This window comes from Hydra vulgaris, chromosome 11, assembly GCF_038396675.1.
Source record: "Hydra vulgaris chromosome 11, alternate assembly HydraT2T_AEP".
Taxonomy (NCBI): Eukaryota; Metazoa; Cnidaria; class Hydrozoa; order Anthoathecata; family Hydridae; genus Hydra; species Hydra vulgaris.
The window spans coordinates 29512180-29531131 of record NC_088930.1 but is presented as its reverse complement, the minus strand read 5'-3'; the positions used below and the strand labels follow the sequence as shown (position 1 = coordinate 29531131).

The 18952-nt window shown below is 31.6% G+C and overlaps 1 protein-coding gene across 2 annotated transcripts in view; it reads left to right on the top strand.

The window, feature by feature from the left end:
• The window catches only part of LOC100213479 (NADH-ubiquinone oxidoreductase 75 kDa subunit, mitochondrial), a 114705-nt gene extending 107910 nt beyond the window's left edge, over window positions 1-6795 (top strand). Inside the window, exons 16-19 of one of the 2 annotated variants that reach the window (XM_065810708.1) lie at window positions 5916-6027; window positions 6115-6178; window positions 6260-6394; window positions 6493-6795. In XM_065810708.1, coding sequence (XP_065666780.1) covers window positions 5916-6027; window positions 6115-6178; window positions 6260-6394; window positions 6493-6630 — 449 coding nt within the window. In that variant the 3' untranslated portion in view covers window positions 6631-6795. Of the gene's footprint in view, window positions 1-5915; window positions 6028-6114; window positions 6179-6259; window positions 6395-6489 lie in introns of both variants that reach the window. The other variant, XM_065810707.1, reaches the window with a different exon arrangement.
• Window positions 6796-18952: the final 12157 nt, after the last annotated feature.

Below are 18952 nucleotides of genomic sequence, written 5' to 3'. Positions count from 1 at the left end.
ATTCCTCAGATAAGTATTGTTCAATTGATTTGATTGTTTCTTATTTCAATTGATTTAAGCTTTCATCAAATAAAAGAAATTAAGGTCATTATCTGGAGCAGCTAATGACCTGCATACTCTATGTTCTTTTATATTCTTGTTAAGGAAATTAATTGCTTGTATATTCTTATAAAGGTATATAAAAGCAATTAGGAAGAATTTCATAACCAAAAAGGTTTTCAAATTCTTCCTTAAACCATCCAAAAAGCTGAGTTCTTTGTGATTAGTATGGACTACAAATAGTATTGAATGTTGTTTTTATGAAGTGCTTTAGAATATGATGTCAACATTCAAGTGATAGTAGAGAATGACCAAATTGCTTCTCAAATAGAATTGCATTTCCATTATACTTTCCACGGTTTGCACCTGTTGTATCATAAAAAGTATTCTTAATTTAAAATCATGCTGGTGCATAAACTATTCCGATGACAGTAGTAAACGTCTTTAGTTCATCTGACAGGCTTCTTAAGGCAATATACAAACGTAATATGCAATTAGCAATTGTTAACCACCTTAAATGGTTGATAAAACCAAGATTGCAAAGTGAACAGTTAATAGGATAAACACCAACACTAATAGCAGTATACAAGTCGAAGAGGTATTTCTGATTTGTACTCAAGTACAATTACAACACAGTTTGTTTTATAATTGTACTTGATAGTACAATTACACACAGTGACAGTAGAACCAGTTTATTGGTATATTAGGGTGTGTCATACTTTTTTTTTTTGAATTTTACTTTGCATAGTTTAAAAAAGGGTGAGGTATAATATTAAAAGTTCAGAACCGATGAGAAAAAAAAAAAAAAAGTTTTAGCTACCAGGGAGTCAGTGAGACTATTTCACTAAAAGACCGGGGGGGAAGGGGAGGAAAAAAACTTAAAAAATGGAAGTATTAAAAAAAAAAAATGTACAAAACGTAAAAAAACGCTATCTCTTTTTTCAAAAAAAAATTTTTTTTGTAAAAACAAATAGAGGGGTTTTCCCCCTCCCACTGCCTCCCACTGAAACTGTAAAATTAGGTTGTTTTGGAACTAAAAATAAAACTTTTATATAAATCCTCACAACATTTACTGGCATTTATTAAAATAATGTACAATAAAGATTAATTCTTAAACATTGTCAAGCCAATAAGGTTTTGTTAAGATAGATTACGTGACATCAACTTCTGTGACAACTCTAGTCCTTTAATCCAACCATCTCTTCTATTTTCTGTAAAAACATTTTCGCATGCCTGGGTAACTTTTTTTACACATCTTTCGACAGCTTGAGTGTGGCAACACCAGTTTGGTACAATCATTGGTTTAAATAAATACTCTTTGATGTCTTTAGTTGTCATGCAACAAGTCAAAGGTGGTTCAAAAGCTTCATTCCAATCAATAAGATCCTTGAGACAAATTGCCTTAGTATTGATATCTGGTGTCCTTCTTGGTCTAACAGATAGATCTCCTAGTTGTTCATTTTCATCACCTTCTCCTCTTATTTCTAAAATTTTGAGTACACTGAAACTTCTCTCCTCTTTATTTTCAGAACAAAGCATAGTTTGAAGAATAGATTCAGAGAAAGCATACCAAGCAGATCGCTTAATAGTTGGAATGATAATATTCTGAATATCGAGTGACTGGTGTTGAAGCAACTTAAGCTGGTAAAGAACATGTTTTGGTCCTTCTGTCCAACTATGTTTAACTTTGATGTTAAACCAGACAGGAAAGTACACTCCTACAATGAACTCGACTAGTTTAAGAAGTTTTTGGGCTGCATCGCCTTGAAGACCATGATGAGATATCCAAATTCTACATATTCTATTGGCTGTTGTTAGCCATCTGGCCATGTTAACAGGGCCAATTTCAAGAAGTCCTAGTTGCTGAGGAACATGACCACTGCGTATAGCGTTAACTATTTGATAGCCGTAATACTGATCTGTAGAAAGGTCTTTAACCACATCATTACTTAAGTTAATTAGAGGCTCACCAGTTTCAACTTTACGAAAAAAAGGGTTAATTTCAAGATTGGTTGCTTCATCAAGTAAGCTTCCAATGGATCCACTCCATTTTTTACCACTTTTAGATTCTCCATCTAACAATTTAATTAGACGTTTGAGTGGTAATTCATTGGTGTGTAGAGCACATACAATCCAATTTAACTTTTGCCCTAATTTCAACTCCATAAAGTGCATTACTCCTCCATCACAACCAGTGTTTACATTGGTAGAGTCTCCACCAATTGTTTTTAAGTGTACATTAATGTTCCTCATTGCAGTATACTCAATAATCTTGTCTGCTATAATTTCAGCGTGGTTCTTTTTTGCTTCTTTAGCTGGAGTGAAATGAAATAAATACTTACCATCACCAGAACAAATAGTGTAATGTTCTTCTTTAACTTTAGCTGGGTACTGTCTGATCCATCTACAGTTAAAAATACTTTAGTAAGATCTTTTCGTCCATCAAAAAATATGCAGTCAATAATCTCTTTATTGCAATAATCATCAAACTGAATAGCAACTTCATTCATTACTTTATCCCTAGCTCTCCGAACTTTACTGTGATCTATTATTAATCTAGTGTCACTTTGGGATACAAGTCCTCCATCTACCCATGCTGCAGTAGCTATGACTGCAGTTGCTCTTAAACCAACACCATATCGAATACTGGCTAATGCAATATTAGAGATATCTTCATAATATCTAGATTTTTTTAAATATTTTATACAAGACTTTTGAATAGAAAAAATCTCATTTTCCTCAGATTCAAACTCTTTATAATTATCATGTTCGTTATCTTGTTCATTTTGAGTATTATTTTCTTCTTGCGTTGTGTGTTTTTTTTCTCTCGTTTGTTTTTCTTCTTCTCTTCTTCGTTTGCAACTTTGTACTTTTTTGAACCTTTTGGACTCCATCATATATGATGGAGTCCAAAATCAGTTATGAACTAAAAGATCCAATCTTTTCTCTTTGGGCTAAAAAAAAAGGTAGCAACATTTTGCTTACAACTAGACAAATTAAAATAAAATTTTCTTTTTAAAATAATCAAAGAGATCAGTAAAATATTAATAAATTTGATTTTCAGCTTTACTAACACTTTTATAATGATTGTCGTATATTCACTCATACCTTTTATATAAACCAGTTCAATAATTGGTATTTTTCTCTCCCTAGGACAGATACAGGTAATGTAGGCACCAAATTTACCGTCAGGAGGACAGCATTGCTCAGAACAAAGAACTATTTTACAGTTACACTCCACCAAGTCAAACAGTTTGTCAATAATGAAATTAAACTTTTGTTTTATAACTTTACTTGCTTTGTTTTGAGAAATTAGACTAGCTTTGTTCCATGCGTCTATAAGTCTTGTTACCAAATTATGCTTTAAACAAGTTACGGGAGGCACAAATAAAACACTGGCCATTTGCCATTTTTCTGAAAGTTTATTATAAATATCCTGATCAACTCAGAATTGCTATAGTTTCTTCTGTTTAGTTTACTTGTTTCTCTTAAAAAAATACCATATCTTAGGACATCTCTCATTGTTGGCAGTTCAGCTGTTGGCAACTCTTTTCCAGATCCCAAATATTGACGTAGACAAGAACCATTTTTCCATCTTGTTCCAGTAGCCATTTTAATTTTAATATTATTTTTATCTAGTAATTTTTAAAATTAGAAAGACATAAATATATATTATAAATATATAAATATATATATACATATATATATTATATATATATATATATATATATATATATATATATATATATATATATGTAAATATATATAAATATATACATATATAACACATCGCTCAATAAGTCCGTAGGATGACATATAGATGGCAACACAAATACCGAATCCGTATTGTTTTTAGAAAGAACCAACCTTCAAACGATATCTGTCAAAGTTTCATGACAATCGGACCATTATTTACCAAGTTAGTGTGTGAACGATTGAATCAACTTTTGTGAATTGAAAAAAATGGAAAAATCAGAATTTCGTGTGCTCATTAAGCATTGCTTTTTGATGGGAAAAAACACGGTGCAGACCAAACAATGGCTTGATAAGTGTTATTCGGACTCCTCTCCATCGAGGCAAATGGTTGAAAAGTGGTTTTCTGACTTTAAACGTGGTCGTACAAACACCGATGATGCTGAACGCTCCGGTCGCCCAAATTCGGCAGTTACTGAGGAAAACATCAAAAAAATCCATAAAATCGTCTTATCCGACCGCAAATTGAAATTGAAGGAGATTGCCGAGGCCATAAAGATATCAGAAGGCAGTGTGTTTACAATATTACACGAACATTTGGGTATGAGAAAGCTTTGTTCGAAATGTGTGCCGCGTTTGCTAACACCGGACCAAAAACAACAACGAATCGATGATTCTTAAGCATGTCTGGCACTATTTCACCGAGATAAAAAGGATTTTTTGCGTCGCTACGTCACAATGGATGAAACATGGATCCACCATTTCACTCCTGAGTCAAATCGACAGTCGGCTGAGTGGACACCAGCGGGTGAAAGCCGCCCAAAGCGCCCAAAGGCTAAAACTTCTGCTGGCAAGGTTATGGCCTCCATATTTTGGGATAGCCATGGTATATTGTTCATTGATTATCTTGAGAAAGGTAAAACGATCAACAGCGAATATTACATGGCATTATTGGAACGATTGAAGGCTGTAATTGACGAAAAGCGACCGCACATGAAGAAGAAAGAAATTCTCTTTGATCAAGACAATGCAACGTGTCACAAGTCAATGAAAACAATGGTAAAAATGAATGAATTACACTTCGAATTGTTGCCCCATCCACCATACTCGCCTGATTTGGCCCCCAGCGATTATTGGCTGTTCTCAGATCTCAAAAGGATGCTCCAGGGAAAGAGATTTGGATCGAATGAGGAGGTCATCGCCGAAACTGAAGCATATTTTGAAGGAAAAGATAAATCGTTCTACAAACATGGTATCGAAAAGTTAGAGAAGCGCTGGAATGACTGTATCGCCTTAAAAGGAGACTATGTTGATGAATAAAATCAAATTATGTCAAAATGTTGTTGTTTTATTAGCTATCCTACGGACTTATTGAGCGATGTGTTATATATATATATTAGGGTGGAATGAATTTTTTTTACAATTCGTTAAGCCTGGGTGTGCAAAAGTTGTCTATTCATTTCAGAAAAACTCTGGAAAAATATCAATGCTCTAGGAAATTATCTTGAGGTTCCTCAAGACCTTTAAAATTTTAATGGATCCCTAATATTATGTAAAAAAAAGTTTTTCAAAAGTATGTCATGTTGGGTCTCAAAAGAAGCAAAATTTAATAAAAATTTCAAAAATAACAATTATTTAAAAAAAAAATTGTTATTTTATAGTTTATTGCAAAAAAAATGACCTTTTAAACTAAAAATGAAAAAAGTTTATTTTTTTTTAATTATAATTTCAAAAAAGTCTTAAATAATAATTTTTTTATAAAATAATTGTTATTTTTGAAATTTTTATAAAATTTTGTTTCTTTTGAGACCCAACTATGAATCATAGTATGTATAAGCAAACAAAAAATACGCTTTTCTGTACTAAACAAATTGATAAAAAAATTTATTTTAGGGATTCTTTATTTTAGGGATTTCAAAAAATATAAAATTTTGTTGCCCAAAGCAAACATAGTATATATATGTATGTATAATCATAGTCTATGATTATACATACATATATATACTATGTTTGCTTTGGGCAACAAAATTTTGTATTTTTTGACTCACCCTAATCTCCCTCCCGCTCTCTCTCACTCTCTCTCTCTCTCTCTCTCTCTCTCTCTATGTGTATATATATATAGAAAGAGAGAGAGAGATTAGGGTGAGTCAAAAAAATTAAAATGTATATATAAATATATATAGGTCACCATGGTGATAATGGAGCATCATTTGCAGATATAATAATGCCTGGAGCAGCGTATACCGAAAAAACTTCAACTTATGTAAATATGGAGGGTCGTGCCCAGCAAACAAAGTAATAAATTATTTTTATTATAAATATATGAAACTGCATTATTTATTATATATTTTCCATATTGTGAAACGCTTTATATTTCATTAGACGGGCTGTTACACCTCCTGGTTTGGCTCGCGATGATTGGAAAATCATTCGTGCATTATCAGAGGTACATTGTAAATCATTGCAGTTTTATTAAACTATATACCTTTTTTTTTATTCAATCAAGTTTTATTTATTTTGTTTATAGATTGCTAACAAGACACTGCCATATGATAGTTTAAATGAATTGCGTCAACGAATGACTGAGGTATCGCCAAACCTAACACGATATGGTGTCATAGAAGCTGCCAATTTTCTTTCTCAGTCTGTGTCTTTGGATCAGGTAAAGTTTTATTAAAAATGTTAAAAATCTATATTAGAATGTTAAATGTTCAACATAGTTGTTTTTGTTAATAATGGTTTTGTCTGTTAAATTAGACAACATCACCTTCAAATATTCGAAATGGGTTACTTGTACCAGAGATAACTACTTTATCTGGTTTTTATATGACCAACTCGATATCTAAAGCTTCGCAAACTATGGCAAAGTGTGTGCAAGCAGTTCAACAAATGATGTAGTTTTTAATTAATAAAAAATTTATATATGCTACAATTTATGCCATGCCACTAATATCAAAACAAACTTTGTTTTATAATAAAAATTATCTTAAAAATAAACTATATTTGTTATGTGAAAAATTATGTAAGACCAAATTTAAATTTTCAAATTTTTTAGGAGTTTAAGAACATTTTTTTTAATTCAAAGATATATATATATATATATATATATATATATATATATATATATATATATATATATATATATATATATATATATATATATATATATATATATTATATAGATAGATAGATAGATAGATATATAGATATATATTGGTATCAAACATTTATAAATGCTGACTTCTTCGAATCTAACAGGTATACCGAGTTTTGAAAATACTGTTATAAAATATAGATCACCATAAAAAATATTTTTGAAATCTAGATCTTAAAATAATTTTAAAAAACTTACAAAAGACAATTTACCACGTGTTTAACAATTTTTAAAAATTTTAGAAATAAAATTTGTTTAACCAGGAAAATTTTTGTTTGGATTTGCACACTTTAAAACTTAAAGTTATTTAAAATATGTTATCCTCTATTTAGTCTAAGGCTCTAACTACGACGTAACAGCTACTTTACATTCAAGTAGGTGTGGGAGTAGGTGGGGGAGGGGTCTGATACCCAATTAATGAATTTTAGTCGGCAAAAATTGTAGAATACAAGTATTAATACAAAACAAACTTAACTTTCTTTCTTTACGTATAGCATTCTCTCTTTACATATAGCATTTTACAATATCAATATTATTATATACCAAATGATTCACTGAAGTTTAGTGAAAAGCCGAAAAAAATAACAAGAGTATTGATATTAAAATAAGAATTTATTAAAAATATTGACAATGTTACATATTAAGACATTGATTTTAATAAACACAATTTTAAAGATTATTTTATAAGAACATTCGTATGCTTTTGAATATTATTTTTATTTCACAAAAAACTTTTTTTCAGATTGAGTTCTTCATTTATTTTATCAATAAAAAAGATTTTCTTTTTTGATACTTTTCGATTATTTATTTTTTTATTCTTTGATAAATTAAATATTTATAAAAAGAATCGAGCCACTATTTTAATTCTCCTGCGAAACCTCTTGTAGGTGCTTTAGAGCCATTTACCTCATAATTTTACATTGAAAAAATCATTTTGTTAAAAGACTATGTTGTGAAGTAAAGCAAGATACACTAATGTCTAAAAAATTTTTGATTTTTTTGTAAAGGAATATCGCAAACAAATTCCAAAACTACATTCCACTGTCACACCTATAGCGATAATATAGGGTGTTGTCTCCTATAACATGGACATGGATGAACTTCTAAAACCTGTTTAATGACTGAGCTAGTAAAATCATGTGATCCTTGAACAAATCTATTGAATGCAAGCAGACGAAATTTCTTTTGAAGGACCTTTAAATACTTGGCAGTTCAAAGAAAAATATCCTTTTTGTTTTGATGCATTTTCTCCTTCAGGACTTATTATAGAATATGCTCCATCTATTGTTCCATTATATCCTGGAAATCGTTAAAGCTCGTAAAATCTAAAAAATTTAAAAATACTATTTATATATAAATAAAACTTTAATTTTTATAAAAAGAAACGATAGCTGATATATATCCTCTATAGTATTACACGCGCGTGCGTGCACGCGCATATATATAAATAATTTAGTAGAAACACTTATCTAATTATTTCTTCTACAGGCTCTTTCTCTTTCTGTAAGTTCATCAGGATGATTTTATAAATATGAACCTACCGAACGAAGAAACAGGCAGTCAAAGATAATATTAGATATATACCGATTGTGCGCATTTTTATTACTATTATTTTTGTTAACTGTTGGTATTATAAAAACGCACAAATTTGTAATGAAATTAAACAAACATGGTTTTTAAACACAAAAGCGTTGAGGCTTAATACACAACAATTAGAAATTTGTTAGATGTTTTTGATCTCATACAGTTCACCCACTTCAAGCTACGGCTATTTAAAAGGGGTTTGTACAAGATTAGCTTAGTTTCCTGGCCGACCATTATTTTTGTTAACCTCCTGCCATCATGCCGAACAGCTTCAAATAGCCGTAGCCGTAAATAAAACTGTCAAGAAAGAGAATAAACTATTAATATCATAAAACGATAAGCGGTTTAAAAAGTAGTAAGGTAAAAACAAATTACTTCCCTTAAAAATACCATTTCGCAAAAACAAAATGTATAAGTTTCTAATTTTAAAACTATTTACATTTAGACTTTTGAGAAATGCAGAGATTATTGTGAGACTATTGTGCGGAAAAAAGTCAGACCATTAGGTAAAAATTAATAAATATAGAACTGTTTTACACGCCTTGAATTTCATGAAATTCAAGTTGCATTTCTCTAAAATTAGGCAGGTTTTTATTCTGAGTAATAAAATACTCAAAGAGATCAATAGAATGGCTGACTACACTTCTCTCTCCAGGGCATCGCAGTTTTTGACCTGCGACTTTTCTGATTCTGCAATTTTTAAAGTAAAAGTTAATTTCAAAAGTTTTGATATTTTAGCCTTCTTATTTAAGAATAATTTTTGTCATAAAGTAACAAATTGTTTAAAAACAATGGTTTGCAAAAGGGTTTAAAGTTTTGCAAACTACAAGAATATAACTCGAAACTAATTTTTTTTTCCAATGAAAAACTTTTCTTAAAATCAGTAGAAATGTAATAAAAATCTTTTCAATAGAAATAGCACTTTGATTTTATCTTATCAAAATTAAATGTAGTAAGTTTTTAGAAATGTCGTTTTAAACCTTATTTTATCTACATTGCATTATTTTTAATTTACACTTTAAGATCAACAAGCCTATTGGCAGATGTATATTGAGCCTGCCGCAGAGGTGAAATTCAAATCATGGTAAAAATATAGAGGTGTTTGATGCCGGCGTTGGTATCTTTTGACCGAGATCACAATACAAAAACGGTAAAAAGTTCTGTATTCAAGAACAAAGGGAGGTCCGAAAAGATGTAAAAACGGATATAATCAAAACTAAAATCCTTTTGAAAGCAGTTTTTGTTGATAAAGACTAGCCACTAGATCTTGAGTTGTATATTTCACCAGACTACTGGGTAATTTTGATATTCTAGGTCATAGTTTGAAAAAATGCCAACAAATGAGACCCTTTGGATACAATAAATTTAGACCTTTTGGATAAAATAAATTCCAAAACTTTAAAAATCTTTCAAAGCTGCTAACGACTCATCAGAACTCACAGCAAAATCGTAAATCTATTGACCATAGTTTAAGAAATTTATTTATCAAAACAAGAAATATATTTCTTGTTTTAAAAATAAATTGCCAGGTAGGGTATTTATTTCCTCAAACAAGAAACGTATTTCTTGTTTAAGAAAAATATTTTGTAATAAAAAATTCGATTTTGCAGTGCTTACATTAAAATTTATTCAAGATAATGTAGAGCGTTTGATGAGCTTGGAGAAGCTTCAAAAGCTACTTCAAATAAAGAGTTTTTGTAAAGAACCATTACAAAGGAAGAAAGGTGGATTTAAGGAGCTAGCTACGGCAACTGCTTTCTTGCTTTATCGTTATTGAATGATTTTAATTTTTTGAATTTTGATCCGATACCTAACTACAAACTCTGAACCTTAAAAGTGTATTTAAAAATTATTTCTTTACATACTTTGAGATATTTGTCTTAAGCTGAAAATTTATACGCATATAAATATTTATTGTACATTTGCGGCGTTTAAACGCTAAATTCGTAAGTAAATTTGCTTTAGAAACAAGATATCTGTGACAGTGACGGATCCAGCATTTTTTGGTGTTTGAGATAGCTAACATGGAGCAAAATCCAAACATTTGTATGTTTAACAGTGATGTTTTTTAAAAATTTGCAATGATTGGAGGCGGGGAACAAAAAGGCCTAATATTTTTTCCCCTCTGCCCCAAACGTGAGAGCAACAAGTCGATAAAATAATTTTTTCACTATGATTTACTAAATTTTTGCTATTTCTTAACTAAATTTTAAATTGATAAATTTTAAGTATTGTTTTGCAATCTCTACGCGTTTAATAATTAACCGTTCATTTAAAATTTATTTAGTTATTAAAAATTAAACGTTCATAAATTATGACCATATAAAGTTTAATACCACCTCCCCTCAATTTGAGGGGGGGGGGGGATTAAACTTTATATGGTCATAATTTATGAACGCTGAAAGATACGTACCATAGATAAGATAAGAGATAAGAGATAGGGATAACGGATGCCGCTTTCCAGCAGGCTGGAAAACAAGACTCTGATAAGCACTTGTTGAATAGTTTTGAGAGTATAGACGACAGCTCCGGAGAACACTTTTGCAAGACAATAACAGGTATGTTGTCCGGGCCACAAGCTGTAGAAGAGTCTAGGCAGGAAATCACTTTAGATACAGAATGGAGTGATATGAATGTCAAGCAATGGATCAACCTGTTTGTTGGCGATATCAGGTAGAACTCAACTAGTGGAATCAAGAGATGATGTTGATGAAAAGTTTTTAGCAAACAATTCAGTTTGTCTTTAGGTGAGGTGACAAAGTCTGAACCATATAAGAGAGGTGGAATTAAAAATTTTCCCTTATTATTGATATTATTAAAGATTCTCCAGAAGTCACGAGAGCCTAATTTTTGAGATGAGATACGAGATTTCATGACCTGAGAATAGTGGGCTTTGGCGTTAGACAAAACCTTTTTACAACTGTTTCTAGCAGTAATAAACAGACGTCTGTTTTCTGGAGAATTGTTTTGCTGATAAATATGGAAGTAACGGTTTCGATTGGCAATCGCAGCAGCACAGTGTGAGGAAAACCATGGAGGAGAGTGAGGCTTGACCTGGAATCGTCGAGAGGGAACAAAAGATTCCATGCCAGCTTGATTCCACGAAGTTATGTAAGATGCACATTTGTCGACAGGAAGACTAAATATTTCTACCCAAGGGCCATCACGAAGAAAATCACGGAAAGAATCCCAGTCAGCTTTACTGTAGTTGTAAGAGGTACGATAATAGGGGGATTCAGGTGATGAAGAAGCATGAGATATTAGTTTTAGGGAGATCAAATTGCGATCAGAAGCACCTGAGGGTGAATGTGGAGAAATTGAGCACTGAATAGGATCAGAAACAAGACATAAGTCAAGTAGAGAAGGTTAATGATTCGGGTTGTCAGGAAAGCGAGTTCGAAAGTTGGCAATTTGCGTTAGGGATTGTAAAAGGCAAAAGTTGTGGGCTTTAAAGCCTGCAGAATCACTGACACTAGAGCCAAGCCATTCAGAGTGGTGAGCATTAAAGTCACCGAAAACAACTATATTAGCTGATGGATAAAGAGAGAGAACTTGGTCAATGTGATCAGAAATAACATCAAAAATAGTGCAGTCTTGAGGTGAAGGAGAGCGATATAAAACAAATAGAAAGGCAATAGAGTGAAGTAGTGCTAAACGAAAGCACATTAAAAATTAGTCTGTGGATTCAAACCTAGTTTCACGACAAATGGGTGAATTCTTACGAATGTAAATGCCGAGGCCAAGCATGTGACTATTGGAGTCTTTACGAATTAAAGGAAGTTAACCATCAACACTAAGATTGAAAGATGAAACAGCTGAACTCAAATTAGTCTCACAAAGATCAAGTAGATCTGGTGAACTTTGCAAGAGATTAGACTCAACAGAAGAAAAGTTACTTCGAAGACCACAAGTATTAGTGAATGATAGGTTTAGAGAACTTGGTGATGATGATGGTTTTTTGTGTTTTATAGTGTTTGGTACTTTATTCATTTTAAAATTAAATTGAAGAACTTGACTCAAAGCATAGATAGTGCTCAGAACACCGTTTAATCGCTCAAGCAATTGCCTCATTACTACTAATAAACCCTAAGCGGTAACAAAGGGCTTCAAATATGGCCTCCGCAATGCACACCAAAAGTACAAACAGGAACACCATCCATGCGCAACATGGCACTGTTAATACTTTGATATTTTTCAGCTGTTGATGGAATCAACTCTCTCACAGAGTTCGGGAAACCTGACTACCAGCCGGCCTCAGAACCATAAAACTGAGTTTTAGAGCTGTACCCTCATTAGGAGATAGTAGAATGAGTTGCCTAGTCATAAAAACAGAGACACAAGCAAAACCCATGCGTTGAGTCCAGATCCAGCATTTAACATCCTAATCTGGAAACAATGTATTAAAAATACATCTGTGCCAGCCTAATAGATGAAGAAGGGGTGCGAGGCTGGTCAACAGATAAAATCTGTTTACCCCTTAAGTTGCAAGTTACCCTTTAAGTTGCAAGTAACTTTTAAACTATAGTAAATACTAACGGGTGATGCGGAAGTTATCGGACAAAATAAAAACGTGAATAACTTATTTATAAATAAAAAAACAAATACTATTATATTTTTTTTAAATAAAGCATTTATCTTTTAATAAAAAATATATTATTTTTTATATGAAAAAACACCACCATCTGCAATTGATCTCAATTTTGCTCTGACGCCTTTAATATGCGACTGTAAAAAGTTTAAATCAATTTCTTGTAGTTTTAGTTTAATGCGATCAATCAAAACTTGCTCTGTTAAAGCTTTCCAATCTCCCTCGTAAACCTTCTGTGCCAAATGTCTCCAAAAATTTTCAATTGGTCGTGCTTGAAGCACATTTGGGGGATTGGATTCTTTATCAACGTAATAGACATATTGGTCCATCCAATTTAGAGAATCTTTAGAATAATGAGAACTTGCTAAATCTGGCCAAAATAAATAGTTAAAGTCTCCATGATACTTGTGAATAAATGGAAGAAGTCGTTTTTCTAAACATTCATTAATATAGATTGATGAATTGATCGCTACAGCCTTGGAAGTGCAAAACAATAGCTCGAACATTCCACGGTCAGATATGGCTATCCACATTAATAATATTTTGGAAATTTCTCTTTTCCTATAAAACGAACACTTTCTGGGCATGTCTTTTTGTTGTTTGTGTAGTATCCAGAATTTCCAGGCATGTTGTCCCCTGAAAAACAAAAGTATTTTTCGTCATCGATGACTAGAAGGGATTTTGTGTTATAGAGTTGGTTACCTAGTTTGCTGCTTCTTTTCATTGTCTTTATTTGTTGTTCTATAGTGTATTTTGGAGTCTTTTCACGTTTTCTATATTTAATATTCATTTTTTTTAACTGACGACCAATTGTCGGTTGATTTACACCGAATTTAATACCTATTTTTCTCTGACTGACCCCTTTTCGATTGTTGACAAGTCTCGTTAATTCGGCTTTCTTTTCTCTAGTTCAGGATGTCGGACGACCAGGGTGCTTTCTATCAGAAAACGATTGAACAGTTTCAAGTCTTTTTAGGTTATCATATATTGTACTTCGGGCAAATCCTTCCTTTTCAAAATGATTTAAGATTTTTTTTTTTTTTTATATTAGGTTTATTTACAAAAAACATTTTTAGTCGCTTTCTAAAAGATTCTCGTTCAGCTGCATTTAACCTCATTTTAAATAATTGTGTTTCAAATAATAAAGTTTATATTTTACAGAACGTTTATGCCTACCCATAAAATCACAAAAACTAATTATTATGCTTAAATAATGAAATTAGGATTTGTCCGATAAATTCCGCATCACCCGTTAACTTTTAAATCTTTTTGAGTTTACGGGATTAGTTTATATATTTAGACTATTTAACAGTAAAGCTTTACTAAAAAATGTAAAGTAAAGATCAGCCTTTATAATACACTTATAATCTGGCTTTAAAATAACGAGGTAAATTTTAAGTACCCAGCCGGCACATCTGGTTTTGATCTTGGAATTAAAACCCGTGGATTTCACGGGAAGTTTTACTGGAGTTTAAGTCGTGTTTTCTAAGGTTTTTTATGTTTTAAATACGTGTTTTATGAGATATTAAATTTGTGTTTTCTAAAGTTTAAAAAGGTCATATGAGGCATTAAATTAAGTTTCCAAATGGAATTAAATCTGAACAAACAGCTGTACAGCACGGTTCAATCTTAAACTAAAAATACGAAGGTTTTGTTAGACACACGTTTATAGCTGTAAACATGTAAATCTTTTTTCATTTCATTATTATTTACTTACTACATTATATTTATAACAATTCTGTTTTTCTTTATTTTATTTTTTTAAGTTAGGTAAATTATTTTACAGTTATACTACAAACAAAAAATAAACTTAGAAATAAAAAAACAGCTCATAAAAGAAGTTTAGCGCATGGTTACCATGGTTACCATACGTAATATTTTATTTCGATTGATCCTCTCTTCCGTCATTATAAAATCTAGAATCACATAACAATACGCTTTCGCATCTTTACAAACAATTCCAGTTGGATCAAATGTTCTTTTTAATTTCTCTTAAAAGTCCGGTCTCGAACTTTACTAATTCCTCAATTGAGGTTACCTGTTCAAATTTAACTTCATTCAAATCTTTATCTAAAAACTATTGCAGTAGCCCAAATTTCTTTTTATGTAATGATGTGACACAATCATTTTATACAAAATTATGGCATCATCCATGGGAAAGGTTTCGTTTGTCTGATTTTTTTGTCGACCTATATTGGTAATTGTTTTTGATGATTCGTCTTTTTCTAATTAAAAAAAAACAAGTTTTATAATAAATAACATAATAAACGATTAACTTTGTCTATTGTTTTGTATTGTACCTATCTAAATAAATGCATCATAAAAAATGCTGTTTGAAAAAACCGAAGTGATGATTCGATGGTAGAGTAAAGTTGCTTTTTTCCTTTTCAATCACGCTTGTTTGTGTCTGTACATTTATACAAAATCAACCCTTACTTCTTCTTTTCAAATTGTGTTTTTTAGAGCCATCTACTTTAACCTAAATAGGAGACGCCCTTGTAAAGACCCAGAATCCAGAGATTTACAAGTACACTTTATTCGTTTCATTTTTGCTGAAGGTCTGCACTTGTTTTCTTAGGATTCTTTATACTTTCTTTGATGATAACTGTATCATCGCGAGATCTTGCGTTTTCTTCCACATCTTCCTTGTCGCAGTGTTGAAGATTCACCAGTGTCTTTTTTTCTTTTCACGATGTCACCAACGGTTGACTTGGCCACCTTCATTTTCTTAGAAATCTGTCTAATGCTCAAACCAGCATGTTCTTTAAGAGCTATAATGCTTGCACGTTTCTTGGGAGTGATGTCCATTGTGAATACGAGGTGAATAATCCGTCACAAACTCCGTCACAACCTTTCTGCACAAAGCGTGGAGTATCACTGAAGCCACTGATGTGTTTGCTAGAATGTCTTCCCGGCAGCAAAGAGTTGCCAGACACCACTAGACTACAGTAAAACACTTATTTATCTGAAAAAGCAAGAGAATCTTTAGTATCATAGCTAAAAGTTGGGCTTATTGTGATAATTATTCCAATTTTGCCACTGTCCGAACTAATTTGCACAATACTGTATATAAGAGTTTCATCAACTTTCAATATCTCAGCAGTTGATTTGTAGTTAGCAAAAGCTCTGCGGGCAGTATTCCCATTGTTACTCGAACCTAAAAAATTTACAAAATTATGTCTTATATTTTGAAATATTATATGTATAAATAATATATATTTTATATAATATAAAATTTGACTTACCCGATCCTCCGCTTTTGGGAAAGTCTCCTAACAACTAACTAACCTTGGCAACCAATCCCAATTGGTTCATAAAATCGGTCTGAATTCGGCACTTTACTTGCTGTACCGCTATTTTATCAGCTACGGTTCTAGCCTGCCATTTTCCAGTTTCCTTTTTATATCCAATATGCAGTATTAGCTCAAAAAAGTTTATCCAAGCGTGTAGGCTGGATAAACCATATTTAGACTCTAACTTATCGGTGTCTAAATTCAACAATCTTTTCAAGTTGTTCATGTTTTTGGGAGATATACCACAAACTGGACAACACTGTGAAGAGTTTGTCATTGTTGATACAATTTATTGAATTTTTTCATCTATCATGGTCAGCTCAATAAAACATTTTACAGCTATTTCTTCCCCTGAAAAATAATGTTAATAATATCACATTTCTCAATTTCGGAATCAATAGTTTTTTTTTCTTCTTCCACAACATTCTTGGTTTCCTTTTGAAACGAAAATCTTACTGGTCGACAATATGCAGTCGATGATGGGTTTTCGTTTCTCCACACTACTACGTTTTTATTATAATAAAATCCACTCAGTTCTAATGGTACTATGCAAGTAATAAATAAATACTCTTCATTTTTTAGATTTCCTTTTTATGTTTTCATTATGTTTAACCTGCTTGTAAACACTTTGCCCTGTAGCACCATCAAACCCAGCCTTGCATCTAAATGTCAGTTTTGTTAGTTCCTTTAACATTGTAACTAGCACAGGAGCCTGTACGTCACAGAGTTTTTCAAGAGTGTGCATCAGAAGGTCATTTAGCGGTATGTTTACTGTATACTCATCTACATAAATGTTTTTCGGGTAGCATTTAGCTTTTGAAAATCGTATACCATTATATAAAGGATTGATGTAGCAGCCCTTTTCTTCAGCGCCATTTCGTAAAAGCTGGTATGTTGATTTTGATATACCACCATCAACAATCATTGCTAGACCTTCATCCGGTGAATACTTTTCAGGAGTTTCAACGGGTTTGTCATCTGAAATTTCTGCAATTTTTTTAGCGGTCTCTTGCTTAAACTCATTCTTAAGTTTTAGCTTTGTTGTATAAATTAATTCAACCCCCGATAAAGTGTTAGTAAAATTGTTGAGCTTTCTTTTTTTTGTCCTGTTGCATGAATTTTCAAAGGAGCAACAGGGTAGTCCAACTTCACTAACTGTTGGGTTAAGCGTAATGTACATAAACTGAAAATCTTGAGCTAGCCAATTTTCATTGTTTTTCTCAAAATGAATAATACCATTGTTTGCAGCTTTTTTCACTTTTATAAAGTTATTACACTCAAAATCTTTAAAATATCTACTGAAGCTAGGAGAGCTAATACTGATGAAAAAAATGATTTATCATTAGGAACTAGTTTGTTTTGTCTTATAAGTGCGTGAATCTCACCAACTTTCATGTTATAGCTAAAATAAAAAACAAAAAAAGTATTGTTTAAACAGTAAAATGAGTATTGAATTGTATTGGTGAAAAAATAACATGCATTTTTGTTTGGGTGAATAAAAAACATGATGTTTTAATTATTTCGGTTTCAAGCGAATAATACGACTTAAAAATTGTACTTTTAAAATGTCAAATAAACTCAAAAGGGGAAATTAGGGGCAATGTGTATAGTTCTAATAAATATTTCTTTTTTTTTAACAATTATCGTTAAAAAAAAAGAAATATTTAATATTATTTTAATGGTTTGGTTTTTATAAAGTATGTTCACACTATACATATTACTGAAAGTATACTTAAAAATTATTATGTATTTAATAATATAATAAATCAATTAACCAATTGATGCTTTTAAAGAGATTGAAAATACAAAAATAGAATTAACAAACATTAAAAAGTAAATTTACTTTCCTGCTAGTTTATGCAAATTTTTTTCTGCGAGATTTCATTTCCAACGGGTACAGAATGTTCGTTGGACGACGTAAGAATAACATACGGACTTGTGACGTCTATAAGGCGTTGTATAACTTCTTACGGACGTTTTTGCCCACTTGGTTAAAGTAAAATGGTTTGTTGATAATTCATAGTCAATGCTTTCAGCAAGCTCACATTCAATTAAAATAATGTAAATCCAAAAAGACACCGTTTTGTCATTGTTGATCACAGATAATTTTTGATCTTTAGTCTACTAAAACTTCTCTTATCTTAAGCAAGATGTAAAGCAAAGATGTAAAAGGAAGAGTCAAGTCGATTTTGTAGAGTATAGACAAGTTAGGAAAACATGATATCCTTTATTTCCCTAATTAAAATGGATTTCATTTGTAGTTCAATCGTGATTGCTGAAGATATTAGTGCACACACACCTGTGAATGACGGGCCGGCGCGAGTAGGTTTCAAGTGGGGAGTGAGTCGTTTACCGACTGCAAAGTCATTTTAGTTTTATGAACATCTGTCACTGTACATTCACATAAGTTATGATACACCAAACTACGTTAAAAATCCATTGACTGTGTTAATTATGATTATAAAAGATTTTTTTTTAAACAAAAAGTCTCGGCATTCTTTTCTGCCATAGACGCGTGGAAATTTATAAAGCAGTAACGATGTAATAAGTAAACGATGAATTGTTACAATTGCCACAATTCTGTTAAGAGTATAATTAGGT